At 40.6% G+C, this 21,051-nt stretch overlaps 2 protein-coding genes across 2 annotated transcripts in view; one reads left to right on the plus strand and one right to left on the minus strand.

Moving 5' to 3' along the window:
- Nucleotides 1-21,051, plus strand: part of alpi.1 (alkaline phosphatase, intestinal, tandem duplicate 1) — a 132,776-nt gene that overhangs the window by 89,029 nt on the left and 22,696 nt on the right. The window lies entirely within an intron of this gene.
- srek1ip1 (SREK1-interacting protein 1) lies at nt 12,475-16,212 on the minus strand. The gene is made up of 5 exons (XM_050054900.1): nt 16,085-16,212; nt 15,410-15,457; nt 14,415-14,561; nt 14,002-14,080; nt 12,475-13,683 (listed from the first exon to the last, which is right to left on the minus strand). The coding sequence occupies exons 1-5, from the start codon at nt 16,095-16,097 to the stop codon at nt 13,452-13,454; spliced, it is 519 nt and encodes a 172-aa protein (XP_049910857.1). The 5' UTR covers nt 16,098-16,212; the 3' UTR covers nt 12,475-13,451.

A 21,051-nucleotide genomic window follows, 5' to 3' on the forward strand; every position in this document is an offset into this window, starting at 1 on the left:
GCAAATTTAGAATGAGTGTATAAATTATAAAGTTTATGAGCTTAAACATTAAATATCTTGTCATTGGACTGTATTCAATTGAATATAGGTCAAAAAGGATTTTCAAATCATTGAATTCTGTTTTTATCTATGTTTTACACGGCATCCCAGCTTTTTCCGAATTGGTGTTGTATGTTTCAGTTAACAGAACTCTTACATTTTACAGGTTTGAAATGTAAAAGATCTAAAAAGAAAACGAAACAAAACTTAAAAAAACAGCATTACTGAAAAACCTGCAGCTGGTATGTGATGCATAATTGAAGCAGCAATTACTTTTAAGAATAAACAGTAGTTGCAAAAAGCAATCTCACAGCAAAGTGCAGTCGCCGTTCTCAAGGTTTTAATTGTATCGCACGATCATCCTCTGCAGAGGGAGTTTGCCCAAAAACAAAGTTTACTGATTGAAAGGTCCAGAACAGCTGCTGAATTGACCTCGTAGAGATATTGTTTCTTAAACTGCTGGTTCAGAAACCAACAATGACTTTCAATCCATGCTTTTAAGGCAACTGATAACTGGGCAGACTCCAACTGCTAATAATAGTTAAAAACATGAAGAACAGCTTCTGAAGTGGACCATGTGGTGAGACTGCATAGCTTGTAGACAAAAATTGCAGGTCTGACCGTAATGTTGGCTTGGCCTGGCTCTGGAAATTTTGCATTAATAACACTTTGTGTCCTAATTATCTCTTAAACCCATGTAAAGACAGTGCTTTAGGTCGTCAGAGCTGTGCTCTTTTCTAACAGTGCCATTGTTGACAGAGGGAGCCCTGAGGTTGAAGATAAACCAGCTTTCTCTGTGTAAACCAGGGATATTCTCACAGAGCTGCTCTCTGATGATATTGCAAAGAAAAAATAGGTGTTTAGCCCAGAATTTGCCTATTAATTGCTAGAATATTAAGCTGCATTGATGTTCAGAATTGAAAGCTAAGCTCGTCACAGGCCTGAATGAATAATTGACCCTTTGAATAAAACGTTAGCAAGCAATCGCACGCTAAAACACACCCACACAGGACTGACTTTTCTTCCACCCCCTAATAGGCTTCCCTCCTCCTCCTCCTCCCCCTCATCCTCCTCCTCCTTTTACCATCCCCTTTTTCTCTTTTCCAATCTTACAAACACATACACAAACCCGACCACCTAGACAATTACAGACGTCTGCTCATTTCGCCTTGGGAACTTCTGGCTGTTTATGGGCCAGATACTGCACTTTAGAAGAAACAGTTTGGTAGAGCAGATCATAAAATGCACGTGGTGTAGATATGGGAAATGGTCAGCTCGTGTCTTTGTTTCATTATGAATATTGCTCTTGAGCAACAGTAATGGCATGATTTTGTATCACTGAGAGCCTGTAATAAGTGCAAAAGGCAAGAGGATGTCATTACTGAACACATTATCTATTTGTTTATATTTCTTTCTCACGATGGCTTCCCTCTTCCATTAACAGAGAAAGCATCATCTGAGCTCAAAAAACAAAATGAGGGAAACAAAATTAAGTGCTCCTGAAGGCTGAATGTCTGGTGTTAACATCTAAAACCACCAGAGGGCACTCAATCTGGGTATGAAAAAATTTAAAAGTTGAGGTCTTAACTTGTTTTATTTTGCTTTTCTCTCTTTTAACAACAAAAAAGTTGAAATGTTTTCATTTTGTCAACCCAAGAACAAAGTCACCAGCAATTCCAAAAAGAAGTGTTGCTTTGTAAATAGTGTAAGTCAGCATTACTGTATGTATTGTACGTTACTGTTTATGAAATTGTATGATTTATGTGTTTGACCCTGGGAAGACTAGCTGATGCTAGGGTGTTAGTCAATGGGGATCATAATAAACTAATCTAAACTGGCTGTATCTTCACAAACAATATAGGTGCAGCAGTAGTCTTGGCAACATACAAGTTGAAGAACTGCTGGTTTAAAATTTTAAGATGTCCACTGTCAATATGGCCTGTAAGAAGGCACTCTACTCTAGAAAGAAAACATTGTGGCAAGATGGTGTCTGCTTTGTATCCCAGTACCAGCTGGTAAACTATTTTAGGAAAATGAGTAACACACTCTAATCACTTAAAAAACACAGTTAGGTGTTGCTAAGCAAGGCACTTAACCTTCCATCTGCTGACCAGTGGAGCTCCCAGGCCAGAACATGATGGAGTTTGCTAAGAAAACAGCAAGCTCTCTTTTAAACTCCTTTTTTTTTCAATTATGCAAAATTAGACCATGATGTACAAAGAATATACCAACACATTTTCACTCTGACCTTGTCACATATGGACGTTTGGTCATGGACTTTCCATGTCCAGATACGACGTGAAAGGTACCCTGGGTCCATTAGTTGTTGACGTTCTGGGATGCCGTGTCAAGGTCTGCCTTTTACATGCATTGTCTTCTTTCAAAATACACTTCCCGTTTTCACAGGAAATTTACCATTTACATGCTGTCTCTTTCAAAATAAATGCACTACGTCGGTACAACAATGCAAACTGACGTGTTTTTTTTCTTCCTATTACAGTTAATGCACGTAGTTGGATTTAGGCAACAAAAGCATGTGGTTAGGTTTAGGGAAAAAGAACAGGGCTCAGACTTTAGCCACCTTACCTTTCATTCTTGTCCCACTGCGTTTCCTCTGAGTGCTGTTAAATTATAATGGTAACCTGCAGCGTATTATGCTGACGTTGAAGGACGACTTTTTTTTATCAGTGTCTGATGCCACAAGTCACTGCCCAAATGCCAGATTACGACGACTTCAGAGTGAGACCGGGTTGAATGTATGTAGGATATGCTAAAAATTAGGCATTCTTTGTAAAAAAAAAAAAAAAAACCTTTGATGGTTACTATGTCCATCAGTTAAAGCTGGATAGGCAATATCTGGAAAAGGCAAAAAAAAAAAAAAAAAAACAGTCGGCAGAATTTTAAAAAATCAGTTTATAAGACCACAAATGAGACAAGCATTGGCGAGGGAGCTACCCCACGGTCCCTCCACCTTGCTCCCCACTGCTGTGAACTGCTTCGCCACAGGAGAGCAGGCAGCAGCAGTTCAAAGACAGACTTTTGGTCAGTGGCTGAAGTGGCTCAAATTCTGCCAGCACAAACCCCCCAGCACCTGGTGTCACAGCATGCTGGTGGTGAGTGGCAACACTGGGTCTAACCTGTGTAATAGCAGCAACAGAAAGTTTGCTGATCCAGTGGGGAGTTGGGGCTGTCCAGGCCCCCAGAGCTGGGGTTTGCACTCCCAGATTCAGGTTGGTCATGCTCTGGTTAGCAGAAGGCTAAACTATTAGCAACATTTTCTCTTCATTTCAGAAACACTTTTCTGCAGTTGACACGTTTAATTTTGTTTACTGTCAGACTCTCTTTCTGATGTCGATCTTCCTTTGCAGAAGTTGATGTCAATGCTGGAAAAGCAGTTTCTACGTCCTACCCCAACTTTAAATTAGGACTAAACACCTTCAACAAAACATTTGTCAACATCTGTCAAAAAAGTAATGACATCTGTGCCAGTTTTCTGTCATATGAAGTTTTCCATCAAAAAAAAAAAAAAAAAAAAGACGACAGCCAAGGCTAGTGACAATGTAAGAGGACAAAAAATAACCATCTCGATCATGTTCAAACCATCATGTGCCCCTCTGGCCCTGTTTGATGTCTCTTTCAAACAAAAGGACAAAAACCCCCCACAGAACAGAACAAAGACACACAACACTTTCCATATAAATGTGCAGTGGAAAGAACACTAAAACCAGAGTAAGAGTGAGCAGATGTGCCTCGGCACAGAGATGACACCATGTCGTTCGTCTTTGAAAAAGCCACATGTGTCTGATGTTGGGGACATGTAAAAAAAAGTCTATCGTCATTCGAGGAGCGGAGAGGCAAGGCTCTGTGGTGCTGAAGCTGTTGGGTGGGAAGTGATTTTTTTTTTTTTCTGCTGGTGCATTGTCAGCAGTGCCACTCCTGCCACCTTCTGGACCTTGGTGGGACAAATGGGTCTGAAAAGGAAGAGGAACTTAAGACACACATGTCTGTGTGTACAGTAGACCTCATGCAAATAGAATGTGTTAGCATTGTGGGGTCTTCTCAGTGTTGAGACGCATACAATGACCTGACTGAAAACTTTTTTTCCAAACTTGGTTTCCTCTAAAGGTTTCTATGTAAAGAAAAATATATAATAAAGGGTGAGAAGAATGTAAGGGGAGTGCAGAGAAATGAAACTGCTAATGACAAGTTTAGCCAGTAAGGAAGGCAGCACGTTATGGATCGACGTTGTGCACCTGCACTACAGGTGTAATTAGACTGAGATGATGTCCTATGGCATTTCCAGTTGAAGGAGCTGTTTGAGAGAGTAAAAAATATGAGGTCACCTGGGGTACTAGGATGAATAATACCACCTCTGCCATAAAAGATGAATGGTGAGTTACAAATTAATTTAATCAAGTCAGATAAAATCCACTTCGAGAAACTCAGACTGCTGGACTGCCAATAGTCGTTATGGTCATGTGACTATTTAGCAAAGGGTTATGGAATTCAGATTAATTCTTTATTGTCCTCTACAGAGGAAATATGTTTTCACAGTCTGTACACAATCAAGTTCTCAAACCAAGTTGCACACTGAGTCTGTTTTTTCATCCGAAATTGTTGCACGTCTAAGAATAAATATGACTTCACGTTGTGTCTATCATGTTTGCTCACTGAGTCAGAAGCTCTAGTCCGTCAGCATCTGTGTTTTTCGCATTCAGTCAGAAGCCTGTAGAGATGTTTGACCAAGAATCAGTGAAGGAAATGTGGTAGCGGAACACATCTGTGACAGGACAGAGGAACGGGGTGCACAGAATAATTTCGTAACTCAGATAGCTCACTTTCAACAAGTCAGTTAGTAATATTCAGGACGATGATGATGAAGAGGAGGAGGATGTGGACCACGCACAGAATGTGGAGGACAGAGAGGGAGGACAGCTCCGCCCTTTCACACAGCTGCGGTGCCAAATAAAAGATAGGGAGAGAGCAGTAACAGCCAGGGACGTAACTTCAGTGGAAAGAGGTAAAGGAAGAAATGTGTCTTTTCATTTTGTCACATATTGCAAATTTTCGCAACGAATACAATAATAAAACGCATCGGAATCAGTGTGCAAGGTTTCTTTGCATAACATTGTTTTGACGGATAAAAAAAACACATTCCAAAAATTGGACTCAGTGTGCAAAGGCCTTAACACTCAAAATCTACAATATCTACAGTTCTGGCTCCTGGCACACAGTCTCTATATAAAGATATCTGCATATGTAGCCAGAGTAGTATGGACCAATCATGTTTGGGCGAGCTTTGGTTGCACGCAGGTAAACAGTCCATGTGGAGAGTAAAACTGTCAGAACGCACTGGCTGAAAGGCAGTCTTTGAATGCATCAGCTATTATCTGAAAACAATTTAGCTTTTTGTTAGCTTTTTTTAATCATTATTCTGCATTTGTATGCCAACATGTTCATAGAGATTGGCTGAAATGTCAGCTGGATCTGTCTCAAGATAATTGAGCTGTAAATAATGACAGGTGTACAGAGGAGGAGTCCTAGCCTCGCTAACCACTGATTACACTGGAACCCTGGAAATATTGTCCGTTGCCCCAATAGGCTATATGATCATCAAACAATAGCTGTTGGGTTCTAAGATTGAAGAATGAGTAACGATTGATTTTGTTCTGATGGGGCAGGATACAACATTGTGTTGTTTCAAAAGAAAGCCCCTCTGTGCATTGTTTAAATTCTTTGTCATAATGGTTTTGGGGTACATATAGTACTGTAAAGGTATGCAGGATTTTCCTGAACAAACAGTGTATAGACTGATACAGAAGCAATCCCTCTCAATCATCTCTTATGACCCGCAGTGCTCAGGTGAGGTTAGGGCTTTATAAAATGGTTTTAGCCATGAGCCAGACCATATGCAGCAGGCATCTGAAACGCCAACCGAGAGTGGATCTGGGATTGGGTTTAACTTTCACTTTTGCAGAGGAGCATGTTTACACACAGTAAATAGCAATAGTATACCTTTAAGAAAGAAGAGTGAACTCAGCAGAAGGATACTGTCCTCTTTTATACATCCATCCATTTACGTATGCTTATCCGGGGCTGGGTTGCAGGGACAGGAGGCCAAGCAAAGCACCCCAGACAGCCCTCTCCCCAGCAATGCTTTCTAGTTTCTCCTTGGGGACCCCAAAGCGTTCCCAGGCCAGATGGGATATGTAATCCCTCTTGTGTGTTCTGGGTCAGCCCCGGGGCCTCCTACCAGTGGTAAGTGCCCAGAACACCTCTGATGGGAGGCACCCAGGAGGCATCCTGATCAGATGCCCAAACCACCTCAACTGACCCCTTTTGACGCGAAGGAGCAGCTCCCTCCAGATGTCTGAGCTCCTCACCCTGTCTCTAATGCTGAGCCCAGCCACCCCACAGAGGAAACTCATTTTGGCCGCTTGTATCCGGGATCTCATTCTTTCGGTCACTACCCAGAGCTCATGACCATAGGTGAGGGTTGGGACATAGATGGACCAGTAAATCGGAAGCTTTGCCTTCCAGCTCAGCTCCCTCTTCACGATGATCCAGTGCAGCGCCCACATCACTGTGAAACGACACCACACCATTGATCCATCAAGCTCCATTCTATCCTCACTCGTGAACAAGATCCTGAGATACTTGAACTTCCTTACTTGAGGCAGTAAAAACAAGCGATTAAACAAAATAGTAAATGGTATCCCAAGATGTTTCAAAAGCGACCATCTCCTTCAGCTTCATTCCCTAAACTGATTTTTAAAGTAATGTAGACATTAAAGATGTCAAGATCATTTGCATCACTGTTCTTTCTTGCCAAAGATGACTGAGGTCTAGAAATCATATTACATCAGTAACCCTTATTACTAAAACAATTTGTCAAGTCCTCTCTGATCTCAGACTGTTCAGTATTTACAACTGTCTTCATATTGTAAAACACTTTATACACTGTACTTCCTCCAGCTATAAAAAAAATGCTGGTTGTTACAGTTGAAGATATTCCCAATCTCATCAAGACTAATCTGGAAAATGGTGGTTAAATAAAATGATTTAGAAATTATACAGTAAGTAGAAAAGCATCAGGAGGATACATGATTTACAGGATCGAGGCCTACACATCCTTGGTTCTGACTGACCCATATTCCAGAGCCAGGAAACTTGTCCTCACCACCACCACCTCCACAGGCAGCCTGCTCCAACACAGGTTAGCCGAAGAGGGCCTACTGATCGTGATCCAATGCGACCCTGTGCTAATTCCCTGGTGAAAGCCACCCAGTCAGTCCAGCGATGCCTCAAAACCTCAAGGTTTATATGAACAAGCTCCACTCTGAATGGGAACCCAGGAACTAGGCCGGTAATAACAGACCTCAGGAAAAAAGGTTTTGACCAAAGAGAGAGCGGTGAACAGAGACTCACCCCATTCGCCCCCTCGTTTTCTTTCCCTGCAGGTTTTGGGAGAATGTCGAACACGCTTCCTGTAAAGCTATGTAGTATTTATTACAGCCTCCGTTTTTGAAGGCTGGGGTCATGTAGCCTGCTGTCTATTTATCCTAGAGGTCATTTACTACATTAGGCCTGGTTTCGGGGCCAGGAGAGGAAGAGAAGAACGAAATCTAAGATGCAGGAACTAAATTGGTAGCAAATGTATAGCCTCCAACTTGCCCCTTGGCCCTAATGCGTTTTTCAAGTGCTCTGCTCACCGTGCTCCAAGATGCGGGGACGGCTTGCCTCTGAAATAATATTTCAACAGTGGTTACAGACGCAAAACCGGCGCCATCTCTCAGCTTGGGTTGTTCCCACCAAAGTGCAGCATAAGGGATTTTCATTTTATTTCTGGGAAGATGTTATGCTTTGCTGTGTAGTGGTGGTGGTGGCCTTAAGGTTAAGAGAAGTCGGCTCATGACCAAAAGGTTGCAGGTTTGAATTCCCAGGCTGAAGGATCTCTGGTCTCCTTCAACAGCTTCACCACTGAGGTGCCTTTGAGCCAAGCATTTAACAGTATCGCCAGTGGGGCTTTGCACTGGCTTCAGCAGGAGACTGTGGTTGTACTGGGCCGCTCCCAGGTTGGATGAATGCAAGTGTGTGAATGTGAAGCAGGGCGTTGCTGGAAAAAAAGAGCATGTGTGCTCAAATCCCCAAGAAAGGTTAAAAACAGACACCAGCGCGGAGGCTACCAGGCTGCCCACACATGCCTGAAACTGAGCTACTAAAGTTGTATAAACAAATTGGAAAACACACCTTATGCTGATGAGAGATCATTTACCCGTATGGGGTCATTCTGGTCAGCCATTTTGCGAAAAGAATTTCGACTAAGTTTGAGATCAATGCCTCAAAGATGTTTACATGGAGGCTGAATCGCCGTTCTTCTGCAGCTAAGCTCTCTAAAAGATCGCTTTGACCATCTCATTTTCATTTAAATGGCTCAGTGGAGTCCCATTTGCTCGCTGCTTTCCTGCAGCACAACAGGCTCAATAAAAGCCAATGAGCTGATGAAAACAGGAAAACCTCGTTGTTGTCTTATACAAACAGCATATGGTTTGCTCAGTGTGGCTGCACATGGCAGCACTCCTTCAACTTCATTTGCTCCTCTGAATCGAGTTGTCCTCTTACCATCTGGGCAATTATGAAGTTTCCTAGTCTCCAAGTTTCTTTTGTCAACACTTTACTACAGCCTTCATCAAGTGTATTAATAAGCATATGCACTGTATTCGTATGTTGAACAGCAGATGTATAATGGTCGTTATTTTAGAATGAAAGTCATGAATGCACAGATTCTTACAGCAAATGTGTAATTCACAAAGTAGTTTGTGTGTGTTCTGTGATCACACTGTATGTAACATGCAGCACCCTGGACAGAAGGCAAAACAAGCTATGTTAAAGGAGTAATCTGACTTATCACAAAATGCTCATTTTCATGCTCATGTCCATGAAATATGAAGCTATTTGACTATTTTCTTCAGTATAGGAGCAGTGACGTCTAGGAGTCTCTGCTGGTTCAATTGCAACCTTTTCTGGGGTATCGTCAAATGGCTTACCCTCAACGCCACCACCACTGTATAACCCTACACTACAGAAGAACATAATTAATACGAGGATGTGAAAGTAAAATGAGTTTTAATCAGTATTACATTTATAGTTACTGGTAAGAGAGAGGGAAATTATGAAGCCCAGTGTTCCTGTGTAATTCTCTGGTGTATCAGTGAAGTGTATAAACTACACTGCAGAGTGGTGTCTCTACTTACAGAGACAAACATTGACAGCTGAGTTATATGTAGGGGTTGACTGGGCATCTGCAGGTCCCCGTTTCATCTGGTATATTAAAAGTTTATATTGTCAAGATGCATCTTTATAAACACACCCAGGCGGCATCTCACTGTCCCACGATAGACTACCCTACAACTACCAAGTACAATAGCCATGAGATACTGATTCCCCTCACATATTAACACTCAACCCAGACAAACAAGCGGCTGTGTCTCACGCACACTCTCAGCCAGAGACGTAACGATACAAATAATGGCTAACTGTAGCATCACATGGCTAGCGGTTATTAAGACGTTTAACAGAGTCAAGCCTTTTTAAAGCTTAGTGTTGGATGTTAGCCGCTGCTGCTAATTAGCTCATGTTAACACTCTGGAGACGGTCCTTCAGTGCTGCATCTAACCTGTGTCCGGTGGTGATCAGTCTGTCTGTTCTGTTGTCTTCCTCTGGAACTGTGAGAGACGTCCACACCGCTACATGTTTTACCCTCTAGACAGCATGATGCAGTTGTTCTTCTCTGTGTTTATTGGCGGCTCGCAAACTAAGTTTAAAGTTACATGTACCACCACCGACTGTGTCAGGTGTGTAGATGTTGCCCTTGTTCAAGTCCTAGTCAAAGAAAGCGGTCTGGCTTCGTATTATCGCCGCTATTTATTGGCTATAATTTTAGTGTCCGATTATCGGCCGATAATTTATCGGCCTGATATATATATATTGTGCATCCCTAATTTCTACTGTCTAGTTTTTGTCAGGCATGAATATATTATAACATGTTCATTAGTCAGTTGTAGGTGCTGGCAGGTGGATTTCTTACCTTTGGACAGAGATAGCTGTTCTCCCCGATTTCAGTCTTTATGCTAAGCTAAGCTAACTGTCTCCTGACTGGAGCTTTGTATTTAGTGTAAAAATATGAGAATATGATTGATCCTCTCATCTAACTGTCTGTAAGAAAGTAAACATGTGTATCTCCCAAAATGTTTAACTATTAAAAAAGTTTGAGTGACTAGATGGCATCTTACTTCAGCTAACGAGGGGGCAAGTGTTGGGTCTCAGACATGACTAGACACTGATTGAAGACATGAACTCAAGGTGCGAAATAAATGCCATCGTCTCCCACAGGAATCAGACGTCACGCATTCCCAATTCCCAGAATTTTTATTGACTCCTTGACTGTCTCTGCTAGCTGTCAACAGCAGCTGAATGTCGAAGTTTTTGGTTTTTTTTTTAACAAATTTGATTAATCTGCCCTCTGGACCACAAAAAGATAAAGGAGCGGGATACGTCCTGTCGTAATGCTGGGCTCTGATCAGCAGCCATGCATGTAGCTGTCAGGATGTTGCAGATGTTTAAAAAGATATCCCCTTCCCCAAGGCAAAGTGAAATTAATGGTGGTATTATAAACATCTGTCACACAGCCCAGATCGAACAAAACACAAGGGCTTCCAAGGATCCTTGGTTTGTAGTGTTTGTTAGTCTCTGTGGCTCTTTTTTTTTGCAGTTTCATGTCTTAGCGAGGAGTGACACTGACAGCATGGAGGTAATAATTAACCTAAAATGATGCCTCATAATGGTTTGCTGCATCTGTAGGCTCTAGGCTACAGTAGGGTTCACAGAGGAGATGTCTCAACCTCAGACACTCTCTGATAACTGTGTGTCTGTATTGTCGGAGCATTCAATAGCCCTTTGACTTACTTTAAAAGGATGTTAATGAAATGTGTGGACACTACTGTTTGCTGTGTATATGTTCTAATAATGTGAACATGGATTGAACCTCCTCATGCGGACGTGATATACGTGACTCCTCGTCTTTATCAAATTCCCCCTCCAAACATTTACTGTGGCAAGTGAGATTGATGTTTGACACAGGTGCCTCCGCAATTAAGAAGCGAGCCAAAGAGTGTTGTTACTCAGCAGTTTCTGTCTATTCATGATTATTTGGCAAATCAAACAAGTGTCAGGAAGTTTTGTAACACTCCTATAAGGTTCTGTCTGTTTGTCTGTCTTCATCGCACATTATCAGTTAAGAGGGAAGTAGCAATTAAATGGATTCAGCTGAGTCTCTGAGCGATCACACCATGACCACTAGGTGGAGTAAAGATAGATACTGTAAGTCTAGACAGGGCTGTAAATCATTATAATGGGTTTTTGTCAGATCTTTTAGATTGCATATTAAAAAAGACTTTAAGACTTGCTTTAATATTCTGTTTATCTGCCACTCTGTCATCCACTGTGTTCTTCATTGTCCTTTCCAGTCTCCTTGTTTTGTGTCTACTCTTGACGAATTATGTTAAAAAAAAAAAAAAAAAGTTGCTCATACTGGTCATCCAGTGTCAAACTCATGATCTACACACAGCAACATTTTAAGGGTTTGTACAAGGCAGTGATGGACCGTCTTTTTACTGGGCGTCACATCCAAAGAGTACTTAACCAGAAATATAACTAAGTAGCACAATATTGTATTAAGTAGCATGTGCCATTGAATGGCCGCCAAAGTCATGCTGCAACTTGACTATTTTAGAACAAAATGCTGTTTGCTGCGGAAGCACACAAACCCCTTTTAATTGTCCACAGAGCGTTTGACACTAGAAAAGAAACTTAATGTTTCAATGGTGTATATTTAAGGAAAAGACTCAGTTTCAGTTCAATTCTTCTCGTCCCTCTCCTATGCACCTGCTTTAAAATAGATGTGCGAAGTACTTCTTTGTTTTAAGTGATGTATATTTGCCTCAGCTGCATATTTCCTCCTAATCCATAATTCTTACAAAGATTATTTACAGACGCCTGGTTGAAAGCATTTTGTCATTTAACATGACAGCATGGTACGGCAACCTGAGTGCAAAGAGCAAAAACAAGCTCTCCAGGACTGTAGACATTGCAGGGAAGGTGATTGACAAGTCACAGAAACAACTCAGCAATATATATGACAGAGCTGTACACAGGAAGGCTAAACATGTAACTGCAAATGCCTCACATCCATTACACTCAGTTTGAGCTGCACTTTTTTTCTATCTAAAGCAGCATCCTTCAACTCACATTTAAGGTAGGTTGCTGCCCTCTACAGGAAAAACTAATTCTATCTGCTTAATTATCATGAGTATTTTCTTCCATGTTCTGTTGATGTCATTATAAATTATTTCCAAAATGACACAGAGACAGTGGAGATACAAATATATATACACTTTATTACAATAAAAGAATACTTAATATGGAGGGCCAAAACAACAGACTGAAGCAATAGCAAATTGTGCAGTGGAAATAAACAAAGCTGTATAAAGAAGGTCAGTTAATGACAGTTCCCAAACTTTACACACAATGTTTTGGAATGAAGCCTTAAAAATGTCCTGATGGTTTTCAGTAAGGTGTGGTGGTTAAAATGATGAAAGCTTTTCTTTGACAATAATCATATGAATTACACTGTCACCAGGAACCTGCAGGAGCCTTATTGTACGATAAAGCCAGCCCAGTGAAAGTACAGTATAAACATTAAAAAATACAAACTAAAAGACTAAAACTCCTTTTTGTCTACCAATATTACGCGTCGTTCAACTGCTGCCAACTTGTCAACACTGACAGATTATTGTCAACACTGGTCTCATACTCAGTCCTTGTCATCCTTAGCAATTCAGATCATGTCAAATTACGTTTGGCTTTCACATTTAACCTTTTGCAATGTTTTTGGATACAGTTTCAAAAAAGTATTGAGGCAAAAAGTGTAAAAAAAGAACAAAAACAAAACAACAGCCTCTGGGAATTCATAACTCGACATCCACGTTTTCTCCCCTCAACTGCATTTCTTGATTGGACTTGCCCAAAAGGCTGTGCTATGTGTCACTTTAAGATTTCTCTGCACGCAACAAAAGTTGTCATATGTGATATAACACTCTGGAAGGACAAAGAAACACTATATCAGAACATGTTCCCTGGCTTTGTACATGTTACCAAAATGATTCAGGGAACCCCAAACACGTTTGTTTTTCATTTCCATGATGGTATAAAATGTATCTGCTGTGTACAATGTACTTTACAGTTGTTTTTTTTATGCCCTAATTAATCATTTAAACCCATGTCTCAGTAATGTACACGTTACATGGACTGGAAAATAAATATCTTGGACCTCCAGACACTGCCGCTCAGTTTCCTCAGTCACTGTCTGAGGATTCACTGGAGCTAGAGGATGATGAGGATGATGATTCTTCTTTTCTCTTCTTCTGTTTCTTCTTCTGATGCTTCCCGTGTTCCTTTTTGTTCTTTTTGCTTTTCTTCTTCTGGCTTTTTACTTTCTTTTTCTTCCTCCTCTCGTCGTCAGATGAGGAGCAGGAACGGCTGCGTTTCTTTTTCTTCTTTGTGGTGTCGTCACTCGATGAGCAAGATCTGGAGAGTGGAATAAAGAAGGTCACAAATGTGTAAAAATGAGCAAAAGAGGCAAACACATCTCAGATTTCTGAACATTTTTTATTATATTTTATCATATTATCATATTTGATTTTACTGATATTTGAATTCTCTGTGTTATAAACCTCTTCACCAGCAGAGAAGAAACAAATCAATTAAGAGAAACACTATAGGAGCATCACCAGCTTCAAAGTCTTATTATCCAGTCTGGGACAGTATACAAACTGTTAACATATAAAAGAGTCAAGTTTAATGTGGACTAATGAATAGAAATTTTTCAAGGTAGAAAAGGATTACCTCTTTCTTGACTTTCTGTCGCTGCTCTTCTTCCGTTTGTGTCTCCCTTTTCTACTATCGTTGTCATCATCATTGGAACCTACACAGATTTATAGACAGAATATTACAGGCATTTTTACTAGAATAGCAGCTGCTCTTAAAGTGAAAAGGCAAGTAACACAACTGTAAAATCTGTAGGTCTAATAATAGCAACACTGAGATGTCAACCACTTGCACATCTGAGGCAAATTACATTCTTGTGTTGTCTAATTCTGCCCAGTAAACTTAGGAACAAAATAGAAACTGTAGAGATTTTTTTTTAATCAAATGCACATTTTCCTGATAAGTAATCATCTTACTCTATTTTCTTTAATTTATTATACGACTGACTGTAGAATACGTTAATAAAAGAGTGTGAGGGTCGTAATATTTACCTCTGCTTCGTCCCAGCTTCTCAGTGCGCTGAGCTGCAGGTACGTCCTCGTCACTCTCCTCGCTGCTGGTGCTGCTTACATCCAGGACAATGTCTTTCTGGGGGTCAACTCTGACAAAGTTTCGGCACTCAAAGGTCAAATGGCCCGCTGAAAAATACAAACATCCCAGGGAAAATGGATGAAGAACTATGACAAAGCAGGAAAACTTATTGTTTAAACTTAAGAATGATAGGTAACCCTCTCAGGTGCTACAAAGAAACATAATCAGTGCCTAGTGAATAATGCTCGATTTACAAATATACTCGAGCATTTAATTATCATTTAACTACTCACTGTTACCATTATTACCTCTGGATTAAATACAATTGTAGGAACTGCATAAATTCCTCACTGGGGCTTTACATGAGATCCTACCTTAACTTTAACAAGCCCATATCTTCCCAGGTTAATCAGGGTGTCTACAGGTCCTTAAAAAGTCTTGCATTAAGTTTTCTTAAAATAAGGCCTTTAAGAGCCTTAAATTGTCTTAAATTCAGATTCTATGGATATTAAATTTGTCACACATTACTGTGAAAACTTCCCCGGCCTGACAGACTCAATGACTGTTTACAATCATTGAACGGACCGAAGAATTGCAATAATAAACAGAATTTATGACAGCAATGAGATTTCATTTTCTTTCTACATTTAACACATTAAACGTAAACTCACCCAACTGATGTCATTTTGCCTTACTGTTCATTTTGCACTGACATAAGCGTGTTTACTTGAAAAGAGTACTTACACATGTGTGTCACACAGACACACACTAAGTATAATGTGTATTTCCATTGTACGTTTGGTCTTAAACTTCAAGGTGGTATTACAAAAGTGTTAAATTTAACCTAGTTATATCTGTAGACACCCTGTTAACAAAGAGACATACATCAACATGTTCACACAAAAACACTTCCTTTAACCTGTGTTGAAACTTGTGTATCAAAAGCTTTACTTACGATATCCACATTTCTTGCACCCAGCTCTGATGTTGTCCTTATTAGGACCTGTGAGATAAGAAGAAATCAGTAAACAGTGTTTGAAGTAACTAGGCTAACTGGCTGTATACATGCACACACGAATAGCAAGACTAGTATGTCATTATGCACGTCAGCTACATGAAGCTAAATCACTGCATTTAAAGTGAGCGGTTATAATAAGCTGCTTTAATTCCTATTTGAGCATACAGAACAAGTCAGATGGGGTTTAGCCTGATATGTCTGACGTTACTGCAACAACCAACAAACTTAAGTTTCCACTATGAGTGAGTTCACATTAGCTAACGTTAACTTTGCGTTTCTTTCTGTTGGTGAGTAACATGTCAGCTAACTAACGTTAATGCTACTGCTTATTGGTAGCTGTTTACCTACATTACAGCACTACAAATGTAAGATAGACATTTATAAAGAAATAAAACTGCGCAGTGTATTTTAGACGTTAAAGTTCCTTTTGTGTGGTGAAAAATGTCGTTTAATGGTTGTTTGGTGTGTTAGCGTACGGCTAGCGTTTAAGGTTAGCACCACATTGTTAAACCACGGCTTTACTCTGTTTGCCTTTAGTTTTCCTAAATAAACCACACGAGTCATAAATCTGAAAATACAGACTTAAATATAACAATAAATTATATTACCGACCTGGGGCAGCCATTGCGTTCTCCACTGTAAAACCAAAGAATTGATGGTTATTAAAGGCGCAAATTTCCACGAGTCTTCATTCAAAATAACTCCGGCCGGAAACATTTGTTCTAGAAACTACTAGTTCCGCCTTCTCTCTTGTTCTTCTTCCCCCCCCTCAAAATTTTAATGACATTACTGGCGCATTACCGCCACCAGTTGGACGGGAGTATAGAGTTTGCACTGGTATTATGTAAGGACTTGGAGCCATACAAGACCCAGCTTTCAAGCCAGCTTTAAAGAGCTGAAAAACACATCAAATAGTCAACATTGGATCAAACAAACAAAACTTAAATGCCTCTGTTTTGAATATCTGTGTTGAATCCGTCATACAAATCATTCAAATAAAAACATAGGCCTAATGATTTACAGGCAAAATGCTCTCTTCTCACTTAGGCAATGTTTGTATGAATTGTGAATACTAGCTCAGTGTAAGGGTGTTTAGCTAATATGTATCAGAAGTGTCCAAAATAAGATAAGATAAGACAATATTTTATTAGTCCCATACTGGGGAAGCCTGCACTTTACAGCAGCTCTAGAGTGATTAAGTGCTAAAAAAACCCCGATCCAAATATTACAGAGATACAAATTAGATAAAATAAAAATCAAATAATATAAAATCTGTATCCTGCTGAAACCCTGCGTCCTCATATGAGGAGATTACATTTTGGGTTTCCTGCCCCTTATGCTTTATTTTGCTTAACTTAGATCTGTTGTCCTTGTTTGTGAACACTTTTATACTCAGTCTACAGCTGATCCCAACACATAGGTGGACATGGTACAATACCTGATCAAATTTTATGGCTGAAACTTGTCTGTAGTTTGATTGAGCATACAGATTTGACCAATTTTAGCAATTATAATACATGTAGTTAATCAGGAAGTACTCATTTGAGGACACTGGGACTTTACTATTGTAGTATCCTAGCATGTCATGGAGTACAGAGCAGGGGAAATGTAACAGGTACAAAACAAATCATAGGTCTTTTAGATATGTTGCATTATTTGCAATTTTGTTTTTGCACAGCCATGTTTAGGCATTGAAATGAACAGTTCTGAACACTATTAGACTTGGACAGTGACCTCATACACAACACATTAAACAACTGTTGTGTTGTTTGTCATTTTATTTTTGCACAACAATGTTCAGGTATTAAAATTAAACAGTTTTATAATTCATTACACACTTGTGACTATAAAAAATAAACCCATTGTCCTCATTTTCTTTCCAAAAACTACTTACTGTTCAAAGACAATGCTTAGTTTTTTATACTTATCAGGTCTTACATGCCCATATAGCTCAGAGAAATCAAAAATGCATAGCAAACAATAGCTGGGTCTCACACTATATACACATTTCACTTATAAAGATACTGTATGTGATTAACAATGACTGGTGTCATGATTGGTGCCACATGGGCAATGGTTGCCATATAGAGTGGTGCAATGTGTGCCATGAAGTGTTGAGAGAAAGAGTGTGGGCTACACCAAATCCAGATCTAAATCCTATTTTGTAAGCGCTTCCTGAATTGCTCTGATCTTGAGTAATTCCACGCATCAAGTTCCTCTATTAAAAAAAATGCAAAGAATTTTTCAGAAACAATATTTGCCCTGCGCTTGATTGCTTTCCCAGTAAAGTCAGTTGTGGTTTTTGTCAGGGGTTAATTGAAGGCAGTCGGAGTCAGACTGGCAGATGGAAAATGTCGACAGATGCAGGGCCCCCAGACATGCCCTCATCATCGTGTCTGTGACTGTGACACACATAAACACACAGAAACACACACGCACTCAATCTCGCTCTTGGTCTTTTGATCATGCCATCTGCCTTTGTGACTGTTCTGGCAGAATTAATACTCCAATTCACTTTATTTACTATAATAAATGACATTATGACAGCCAGTGTTGGCTAATCAGGCAATGCCTCACGATAAGCTGCCTCATAGCTCTGAAGTTCCACTCAGTCAGAGGACTTTGATCCACTCCACCTCAACTTATGAGCTCTTGTAGTCATCTCACACGCTTAAAAACACATTACCTTACTCTGGTTTTTCAGAATCGCAGAAAATTGAGCAGATTTTGTTCCATAGGTGATGCTTTTGCATCAAAATATTTGAGCTGTGATAAAAATGAGAACATTTGTCCCATCTCATCTGAAGACTTAACATTACTGAAGCAGTATCCAGCCTTAGCAAAGCTTTTCTTCGGGCTTTTCAAACAAACTTCTACTCCTATATTGGCTTGCTGTTAAGAAACATAGATTATTTAACAAGGCTAAAACACAGATCAAAGGGAGCATGCTTTATCTCTGTGTTAGTTCACTGCCTCGGGTGAGATTAAAACACAGAATATTTGTTGGAAACCTGTGCAGCTGATTGAAACCTGTTAAACACAGGTGATTTCTGCTCTGTAGAGAAATGTTAAATTCACTTTTCAGCCACTGGAAGGTGCAAAGAACACTCAGAGGCAAGACCTTTGACAGACACCCCCTGTGAAACAATCCATTCAGGCTATTTAACAGGAATAAGTACAGAAAATAAGAAGGTAGATTAGACACAAAAACAATATCACATGTTTCCAGGAATGTAAGTTTCAAGCCCAAGACAGAAAACTGCGTGGCACACACTCACCAGTTTGTAGCATGTATAATTATACAAGTCATCAGTCTGTCTACACCAACACAGTGGAAGAAATGCATACCACCACCACCACCACCACTGTGCTGGATACCAATTTACTGTATATATCCTATTACATTCTCTTTACTTCAGTTTGACTCAGAGTTATCTGAAATTGTTATTCCAGATGTCATTTTTACACGTTTCATTTGTATGACCTGCGTTTTCACTCACACATGCTCACTTCAGCTCATTCATAGGTTCAAAGCTCCGGTGCATTTCATGGGTTAAAGCCACAGTCTGTGATCCAGAAATCAAAGCACAAAACTGAGAGATATCACCTTAACCGACTGACTGAGATGCACACAGATCAAAGTTCAGCTCAGTCAATCTCTTTTTGGGTGTCTGGCTTTGTTAACTCCAGCTCTGTCAATCCTTGATCTCACAAAGCAGGTTTTTAACTCATTTGCATTCATTTTCCGTCACCACTTATCCTGTTAGGGGCCATGGGGGGGCTGGAGCCTATCCCAGCTGACATTGGGCGAGAGGCGGGGTACACCCTGGACAGGTCGCCAGACTATCACAGGGCTGACACATAAGCCCCTTTTACTGCCAGATTTTCAGCGAATGTTGGGCCGTTTTGCCGGCAAACTGCGAGCGTTTAGACACACAGAGCCGGATTAGAGAGTTGATCTGAGTTGCCCAATTTTCCGCCTCGTAGGGTAGTCATATTGGCGGAACCCTTTTAGTTTAAACAGACCGAGGCGGCCTTCTGCAACGGGAGGGGCTGTTGATGACTTGTGGGAGGAGCTGTTGAAGACGCTGCACGTGCGAGCCACTGGCGGTGGATAAACAGGAAACAGCTGATAGCAGGAATTAGCGAGCAGCTAGTAGCAAAAGGGAAACGCAAACCTGACAGACACTGTAAAGATGAGCAACTGGGGAGACAAGGAATTGCACGCCCTCCTTGCCCTCGCAAACAAAGAGGCCATTAACTGTCAGATGACGGGGACGGTGAAGAACGGGCCGACTTACGAGAGAATTGCCGAAAGACTGACTAGCCGCAGCTTCCCTCCCACGTCACTGTTTACCTCACACGCTGAGCTACACGTTTTGTTACTTGCTCACGCCCCCCATTGCCCTGAAAAAGGCGCATTCTGTATTGTAGGCAGGCGGCATTTTGCCACACTCCCCGATTTTGTTTTTATACTGCCAATGCTGAAAGAAGACCGATTGGACTTTCCTGCAAATTTGCACAATTCCTGTTTAAAAAGGGCTTTAGAGACAGACAACCATTCATAGTCACATTCACACTTAAGGGCAATTTAGAGTCATTACCTAACCTGCATGTCTTTGGACTGTGGGAGGAAGCCGGAGTACCCAGAGAAACCCACACTGACATGGGGAGAACCTGCAGTCTCAACAGAGAGGGATCCCCCACCCTGGGTTCGAACCCCACACCCTGGGTTCCCATAACCCTCTTGCCGTGAGGCGACAGTGCTAACCACTGCACCACTGCGCTGTTAATCCCACATTTACCTCACCTAACCTGTTCGCAGAAAGAGGTGAGTGTTATACTAAGAAGCCAATCACATATGTAGGTGACTGAGGCAGTAGAAATTAACATTTAAATAATTTATTTATTTACCGGTATTTAATGAAATTTCTTATGGACCATGTCCAAAAACCATTAATCCAAAGAAGAAGTGTAAGCAATAAATGTGGTTATTATTTTTAACATGTTAGTGTAGAGTGAGTAAAAAATATAAAAAATAAAAATATATGATTGATGTAAGGTCATCCCTTACATAAAAGTAAACTTAAGGCCAAATAACTTTATGCTCTTTGTTAAATTCACAGTCGTAATGCCAGAGGAGGCAACTGGTTGTGCTACAAATACTGCATCTTGTAGACGAAGAGGAAGAAGAAGATATACTAAATTCAATTTTATAGTTGTTTTTCTGTTGTCATATACACACAGGCCCGAAATACACACACATGCACAAACAGGACCTATACATGCCTTGGACAGGCGCCCCAAGCAGGCTCGGGTTCAGTGCCTTGCTCAAGGGCTGGCGAACCTCTGATGCCCATGCCAAGTCCTTAGGGACTGAGCTACTGCTGCCTCCCCATAATCAAATCAAAGTGATTCTACTGGCCTAGTTGTATCACTCTTTATTACTTGTCAGTTTATCGTAAACGCCACACACACGCTGCTGGGAGCCTGTTGGAATGATGACTCACTTTTCCCAGTAAGCTCATTGGTTAGCAGGTGGGGTTTTACACATCCTCTCTGATCCTCCGAGCTTTATC

This window comes from Epinephelus moara, chromosome 10 (genome assembly GCF_006386435.1).
Source record: "Epinephelus moara isolate mb chromosome 10, YSFRI_EMoa_1.0, whole genome shotgun sequence".
Classification (NCBI taxonomy): domain Eukaryota; kingdom Metazoa; phylum Chordata; class Actinopteri; order Perciformes; family Serranidae; genus Epinephelus; species Epinephelus moara.